Source organism: Durio zibethinus, unplaced genomic scaffold (assembly GCF_047325235.1).
Source record: "Durio zibethinus cultivar Kanyao isolate XHJ-2024 unplaced genomic scaffold, ASM4732523v1 HiC_scaffold_282, whole genome shotgun sequence".
NCBI classification, from domain to species: domain Eukaryota; kingdom Viridiplantae; phylum Streptophyta; class Magnoliopsida; order Malvales; family Malvaceae; genus Durio; species Durio zibethinus.
In genome coordinates this window covers 77,212-85,342 of record NW_028322905.1, presented here as the reverse complement: position 1 = coordinate 85,342, position 8,131 = coordinate 77,212, and the positions used below count along the sequence as shown (strand labels likewise).

The window sequence follows — 8,131 nt, the reverse complement described above, 5'->3', positions numbered from 1 at the left end:
TAGAAGATGTAAAACAAATATTGGGCATTCTAGAAAAGAAGTAGAAAAGCATTGCGAAATTGATTTACCAAAATTTTAAATCCATTGGATTTAGGATTTATTTCATTTTTTTTTTTTTTACTTTAGAAAATTAGAAAAAAAAAAAAAAAAACGAAAATGGATTTTGAACCTTCAGCACAATCCATATATTGGGACCAGAATTGAATAAATGTATCTAGGGAGAATTCACTTTGACTTTGAAGTGACTACTCCCTAGATACGCACATCATGATATTTTATTTTAAAATTGATTCAATTTAAAAAAGACCTAAAGTTAGGGATTTATCAATCGGTAATGTTGCTCCAATACCCAACCAAAGGGCCACCGCAGTACCAATCAAAAAAACGGTTGTCGCTACTGGACGACGAAATGGATTTTGGAATTTATTAACATTTTCCAAAAAAGGTACTGTTAATAATCCCGCAGGTACTGAAACCATTAAAAGAACACCCAATAACTTGTTAGGTACTGTACGAAGTATTTGAAATACAGGAAAGAAATACCATTCAGGTAATATTTCCAAAGGAGTTGCAAATGGATCCGCGGGTTCACCAATCATTGAAGGTTCTAGAACCGCTAAGCCTACGTTACAAGCAATAGTACCGAGAATTACTACTGGAAAAATATATAAAAGATCATTGGGCCATGCGGGTTCCCCATAATAATTATGACCCATACCTTTAGCTAATTTAGCTCTTAATACAGGATCGTTCAAGTCAGGTTTTTTTGTTATTAGGATAGGTGAATTTTTCTAGATCCATCCCCCGAAGGAACCGGACATGATAATTTTTCATCATCCGGCTCAAGCAAAAATCAATCGAATCAAATGGATACAAACGGATACATATAAAATGAATCTATATGTTATCCACACATATATGAATGATTTCATATGTAAGAAAAAAGTTACCTGATTCCATTTTACGAAGTTGCAACTATACATTCCAAGGAATGCCATTTTTACAGGTAAATGCTCAATACCCAAGTAGGCGTACAAAGTTGATCGTGATCAAGTGCTTTCTGGGTCGTCTTAGGCCTTGCGATTCACCTTTATCCCAAAAATATATCGAGATTTTTTACATACAAAGGATTTACTTGTTACTAATATAGTCTAGCCTTTGCTCTTCTTTAGATCCCTTGTTTCACTCCGATAGTATAATAATAATAAATCGGGTCGATGCAGAAGAAATGAATGTATTTTCATACTATTAAGATAAGAAAGTAAAAAAAAAATAAAAATAAATAAATAAAATCTAATTTGCATTATGCCAAATCACTTATTCTACTGGATCTTACGGAGCCCTGTTCATACACGACATCGTCAGGTCTGATCATAGAAAAGATTCTCTTCAAGCGAACCAGCCTATCCTTTGTATGGGGCTTACACGGTGGTTGGAACAAAGACACATTTGGTTGTGAATTCCAATGTAGCAGATAAAGGCATATTTCTGCATGGCCCAATCAATAGTTCAAGTCACACACTCCCATAATCCATTTTCTCTTCGGGGAATTCCCTTCAACTATTCATGTCATATCAAATAAATAATAGAATATTGTGGAGTTGAAAGGAAATATCCAAATACATGTCTTATTTTTTTTTTTTTTTCAACAATCCATATTTGTAGCAATGAAATACTATTGTTCCTCCCCCAAGTAATAAGATAAATGATTGGCAAGTAATAAGATAAATGATTGGTTACAATATAGCTATGGTCTATATTCTCTATAAAGGACCAGAAATGCCTTGCTTACGTATCATTAGGAAATGCATTAACATAAATACAGCAGTAAGAAGGGGTAATACAAAAGTGTGTAAACTATAAAAACGGGTCAAAGTGGATTGTCCCACACTAGCACTTCCACGCAATAACTCTACCAAAGGCGATCCTATTACCGGAATAGCTTCCGGAACGCCTGTTACGATTTTGACTGCCCAATAACCAATTTGGTCCCAAGGTAAGGAATAACCTGTTACACCAAAAGATGCAGTCAACACAGCCAGAACCACGCCTGTAACCCAAGTCAATTCGCGAGGTTTTTTAAAACCACCAGTGAGATAGACACGAAATACGTGCAGGATCATCATTAAGACCATCATACTTGCCGACCATCGATGAACTGATCGGATTAACCAACCAAAGTTAGCTTCAGTCATTATGTATTGAACAGAAGTAAAAGCCTCAGTAACGGTTGGACGATAGTAAAAAGTCATAGCAAATCCTGTAGCTACTTGTACCAAAAAACAAGTAAGCGTAATTCCTCCTAGACAATAAAATATGTTAACATGAGGAGGAACATATTTACTAGTTATATCATCTGCAATCGCCTGAATCTCGAGGCGTTCTTCGAACCAATCATAGACTTTATTGAGATAGGTAAACCAAGAGGACTCCCCCCCTGAGAACCGTATATGAGAATTTCATCTCGTACAGCTCAAACAAAAACACCCAAATAATAGCTGAAACGGATATGGAATAGAAAGTTTGAAACTTCTTAATCTTTTCATTCAATTTTATCTGAAGACACAAAAGAGTAAAAATCCGAAAGCTCTTTTTTGTAGTTGTAATTATAATGCCAAAAAATCAAGTCGGCGCATTCGTCTTTATGTTGATCAGGCCTCTTGAATCTTCTATTTACCTACTTATTTCTTTTCTTTTTCTTTGCTTTGATTTGTTATTTATATGGAATGTGGCTTTATTCTTGTTTTCTTTATTTTTAATAGGAATTCTCTTGTTAAGACCCTATGAATCAATTGAAACTTCAGATTCATACCAGAACCGCGATGATTCAATAAAACCTTCAAACTAAGTCCAAAGATTCTTTGAGTAAGAATTATTGGATCATCACTTATTCAATGAATAGAATAGATATAATAAATAAAAATACAAAGAAAAGAAAGGTTTGTCCTTTGATCAAAATAAGCATAAACTAAATGAGAGTTTGAAAGAAGAAAAAAATTTCTCGATTTATAAATAAAAAACCTCTTTCTTTGAAAATTTTTTTTTTTTTTGAGTCCGGCCGCGAGGTTTGAATATTAAGTATGAATCATAGTTCGAATACTTCGTGATCCATTTCATATATTCCGTGCTCCAGATACTAGAATGGCTATCCGACGGGATAAAACTATCTCGATCAAGAGGACAGACCCATTTTCTGTACTATCAATAGGATCAATTATAACAAGTCACACACTCATATTCCGGAAATACAGAAACAAAAAAAATTTCGCGGTCGAACTACCAAAATAGAATGGGCTAAAAAAAATCCGAGAACTAAAAGTTTCACTTTTTGTATTGAAAAGCGAGGCTTCGTGGTTCTTGTGAATCTAATTCAGCGAAATTCCATCCAGTAAAACGGAAGAATTATAAATCTCCAAAATAATAGATAAGAATATCGAAAATAAAGCCATTGCGACACCCATCAAAGGAGTCGTTCCCCATCCAGGAGCTACTTTACCATATTCCGAATTCAATGGTTTCAAAAAATCCCCTACAACAGTTCGTCTTGGACCAGATCTAGAACTACCCTCAACGGTTTGTGTAGCCATAAATCTTATTTTGTATTCAGTGAGATCTGTTGACTTTGTATATCATTCCGCTGTAAATAAACGATCTTATCATAGATCCATTGTGATCTTGAAATTATATTTATATTTATATTATTTATATTTATATTTATATATATTATTTATATAATTATATAATAATGGAAACAGCAACTTTAGTCGCCATCTCTATATCTGGTTTACTTGTAAGTTTTACTGGGTACGCCTTATATACTGCCTTTGGGCAACCCTCTCAACAATTAAGGGATCCATTCGAGGAACACGGGGACTAATTGAAGTAATGAGCCTCCCAATATAATATTGGGAGGCTCATTACTTCAATTGAGATAATGAAAAATCATTTCATTTTTTTAGTTGGAACTTTAGGCGGTTCTCGAAAAAAGATAGCGAAAAAAATTATCCCTAGAGTAGATACTAAGAGGAATGTATAAACCAATGCTTCCATAAATTCGATCGTGGTTTACAATTATAGCTTCCGTACCTATTTATTTAGAATCATCTCCCGAATAAAATAACGAAAGAACAAGAATCAAAGAAAAGGCAGCGATTTTAATCAAGATTTTTACAGCAGCCTATGTCAAATCACAAACAGAAAATAGAAGCGAAAAATAACAAAGCAATCTTGCATCAGACTACTTGTCTTCTTGTAGTTGGATCTCCAAGTTTTTGGAATGCTCCAAATTCCACTTGAGCATCCAAATCTGGATCAATACCGGCAAAAACATCTCTGAACAGGGTTCTAGCACCATGCCAAATGTGTCCGAAGAAGAAAAGCAAAGCAAACGAAGCATGCCCAAAAGTAAACCAACCCCTTGGACTGCTACGAAAAACACCATCGGATTTCAAAGTAGCACGATCTAATTCAAAAATTTCACCCAATTGAGCACGTCTAGCATATTTTTTCACAGTAGCAGGATCACTATAACTCACTCCATTGAGTTCGCCACCATAGAACTCAACAGTTACACCTACTTGTTCGACACTATACTTCGATTCTGCCCTTCTAAAAGGAACATCCGCTCTAACAATTCCGTCTCCGTCTACCAAAACAACCGGAAATGTTTCAAAAAAAGTAGGCATACGACGTACAAAAAGTTCACGCCCTTCTTTATCTCTAAAGATAGGGTGTCCTAACCACCCAACGGCTATTCCATCCCCGTTGTCCATTGAACCCGCTCTGAATAATCCTCCTTTTGCCGGATTATTGCCAATGTAATCATAAAAAGCTAATTTTTCAGGAATTTTAGACCAAGCTTCTGATAAACTTTGATTTTCGGCTAACCCAGCACTAACCCTTCGATATATTTCTTGCTGGAAGTATCCTTGATCCCATTGATAACGAGTAGGACCAAATAATTCGATGGGGGTAGTTGCTGAACCATACCACATAGTTCCAGTAACAACAAAAGCTGCAAAAAAGACAGCAGCTATACTACTGGAAAGGACGGTTTCAATATTTCCCATACGTAATCCTTTGTATAAACGTTGGGGCGGACGGACACTAAGATGGAATAAGCCCGCTAATATGCCCAATGTCCCTGCTGCAATATGATGAGAGGCTATTCCTCCCGGAACAAAAGGATCAAAACCTTCCACGCCCCACGCTGGATTTACAGGTTGTACCTTTCCGGTTAGTCCATAAGGGTCGGACACCCATATTCCAGGACCATACAATCCTGTTACATGAAATGCGCCAAAGCCAAAGCAAGCCACTCCTGAGAGAAATAAATGAATTCCAAAAATCTTGGGCAAATCCAAAGAGGGTTTTCCTGTGCGCTCATCACAAAAAATTTCTAGATCCCAATATACCCAATGCCAGATAGCTGCCAAGAAGCACAAGCCAGAAAACACAATATGTGCTCCGGCCACACCTTCGTAACTCCAAATACCCGGATTTGTTATAGTCCGCCCCGTAATACTCCAACCGCCCCATGAATTGGTTATTCCTAAACGAGTCATGAAGGGTATAACGAACATACCTTGTCTCCACATTGGATCAAGAACGGGATCGGAGGGATCAAAAACAGCTAATTCATATAGAGCCATTGAACCGGCCCAACCAGCAACCAGAGCTGTATGCATTATATGAACAGAAAGCAAGCGACCGGGATCATTCAATACGACAGTATGAACACGATACCAAGGCAAACCCATGGAAATACCCCTTTATCAAATCAACGAAAAATAGACACTATGTAACTTTATTGCATTGGAATACCTCCCCTTTTCGGTGGATTCTTTCGGAGAAAGGATTAATGTTTGTTCTATTCCATTAGTAATAAGGGAAGAATTCGGCTCAGAAGAAAAAAGAGAAGCAGATCTATTCTATACTCGATAAGTATCAATACGCAATGGGGGTTGATCCTATTTTTTATGAATGAATGCATCCCTATTTGTTCATCATTCAAAGGACCTATTCGTAAGAATTCTCTTTCATTCATTCCGCCTTTCTTTATTTTATGGCCTTAGTCTATCTATGTATAAAATATGATAAAGGCCCATATTATTAAGACCATTATTACATATTATTAAGATAAGACCATTATTACGTATTACATTACGTATTACGCTTCCACAATCAAAGTGAAATATAATATTACATATTATAATATTACATATTATTAAGATAAGACCATTATTACGTATTACATTACGTATTACGCTTCCACAATCAAAGTGAAATATAATATTACATATTATAATATTACATATTATTAAGATAAGACCATTATTACGTATTACATTACGTATTACGCTTCCACAATCAAAGTGAAATATAATATTACATATTATTAAGATAAGACCATTATTACGTATTACATTACGTATTACGCTTCCACAATCAAAGCGAAATATAATTTTACATTCTTTTTACTTTATGCCTGTTGGTATTCCAAAAGTTCCTTTTCAAGTTCCGGGAGATAACGATGCAAGCTGGGTTGACATATAGTGCGACTTGTCAAATATATTGGGTCATATGGGATTCCCCCGTTCTCTCGCCCGATCGAGATATCCCCTGTTTCGCCCCAAAAAGATTGATTGAATTATCAAAAATTTGTAGCGGGAAGTGTAATGAAGTGCAATTAGAGATCCATTTCATGGGGGTGTATCCAGATTAATATTTTCAATTAGAATGATTTATGGTTGGCTTGGTTGGACTGATAAAATGAAGTATCCAGGCTCCGTTTAGAAAAAACCCAATTGGTAATATATTTATGATTACCACCTATATCATAATCATAATTTTTCTTTTTTTTTTTAATTATAAATAAGAGCGATTTCAAACTGTTAATCAATCGAATAATATGGGAAATACGTTGAATATTTGGCGAAAAACATGAAAGAAAAAGGAATTAAATTAAAATAAAAAAAGGAAATGAAATCATAGCAAAAAGACGTGGTATTGGGTCATTTGTCCTATATGTGCAAATAAAAATCGGGCAGATCTTTACTCGGAGTAGAGCATAAACCTAAAAAAATTGAATAAAAAATTGACGAACCCCATTCAGGAACAAGAAAATGACATCGTGATTTGGATTGAATCGCAATGAAAAAAAAATGGATCAATGAAAAGTTTGTGCAATAAGTTTAGCGAATTTTTTCTATATTATAGGAAAACGGGCCAAAACTCATCTTTCTTTAATTTAATTTTAAATTTCATTTTATTTAAAAAATGTAAGAAAAAGCCCCTTCATTAGAAATTAGAAGTTAGAAAGGTCCGACTAGAAAAAACAAAGGATGGCTGGAATCTACACATTGATTTTTTTTCGCAATTTTTGTTGAACCGTATGCATCAAAAGGTGCCTGTACGGCTACTAAGGGATACAATTTTATCCTAATCAACCGAATTTATCGAGAAAGATTGCTTTTTTTGGGCAAAGAGCTTGATATCCAGACCTCGAATCAACTTGCGGGTATTATGATCTATCTCAGTATAGAGAGTAATAGCCGAGACCTGTTTTTTTTTATAAACTCTCCTGGCGGAGGGATAGTATCTGGATTATCTCTTTTTGATACTATGCAAGCAGTGGAACCAGATGTGCATACACTAGCCATGGGATTGACCGCTTCAATCGCAGCTTTTCTCTTGGTCGGAGGAGAAATTACCAAACGCAGAGCATTCCCTCACGCTCGGCGCCAATGAGTTTTTTTTTTTTATTATTGATGGAAAGAAAAAAGAAGACTATGCCTTCGCCATATGAAATATGAATTAGTAAGTAATAATAGCATGGCACTTTGAATTCGATATGAAATTTTTTTTTTATTTCTTTTTTTTTTTTTCAAAAAAAAATATTAGATTATGTATCGAAAGAGTAGTATGAGAGAAGGGGCATTTCCAATTTGATCTTAGCTATCGTGGGCCCATCTCAGGCGTCACAAACTTTTTTTCTTTTCCTACCAGAGGCTATTAACAATATTTATGTTATGAAAGAGTACGAAAAAAAAAAAGACTATTTTTTTTCTTTCTTTTTTTTTTTTCAAAAAAAAAAAGAAACTTTGGGATTGCTGAATCACAGACGAAATAA

General features: G+C 35.1%; 1 protein-coding gene across 1 annotated transcript; it reads right to left on the bottom strand.

The window, feature by feature from the left end:
- Positions 1-125: 125 nt before the first annotated feature.
- On the bottom strand, positions 126-3,631 carry LOC149508947 (cytochrome b6). Its single transcript, XM_089757790.1, has 2 exons — positions 3,231-3,631; positions 126-2,405 (listed from the first exon to the last, which is right to left on the bottom strand). The coding sequence occupies exons 1-2, from the start codon at positions 3,234-3,236 to the stop codon at positions 1,764-1,766; spliced, it is 648 nt and encodes a 215-aa protein (XP_089613916.1). The 5' UTR covers positions 3,237-3,631; the 3' UTR covers positions 126-1,763.
- Positions 3,632-8,131: the final 4,500 nt, after the last annotated feature.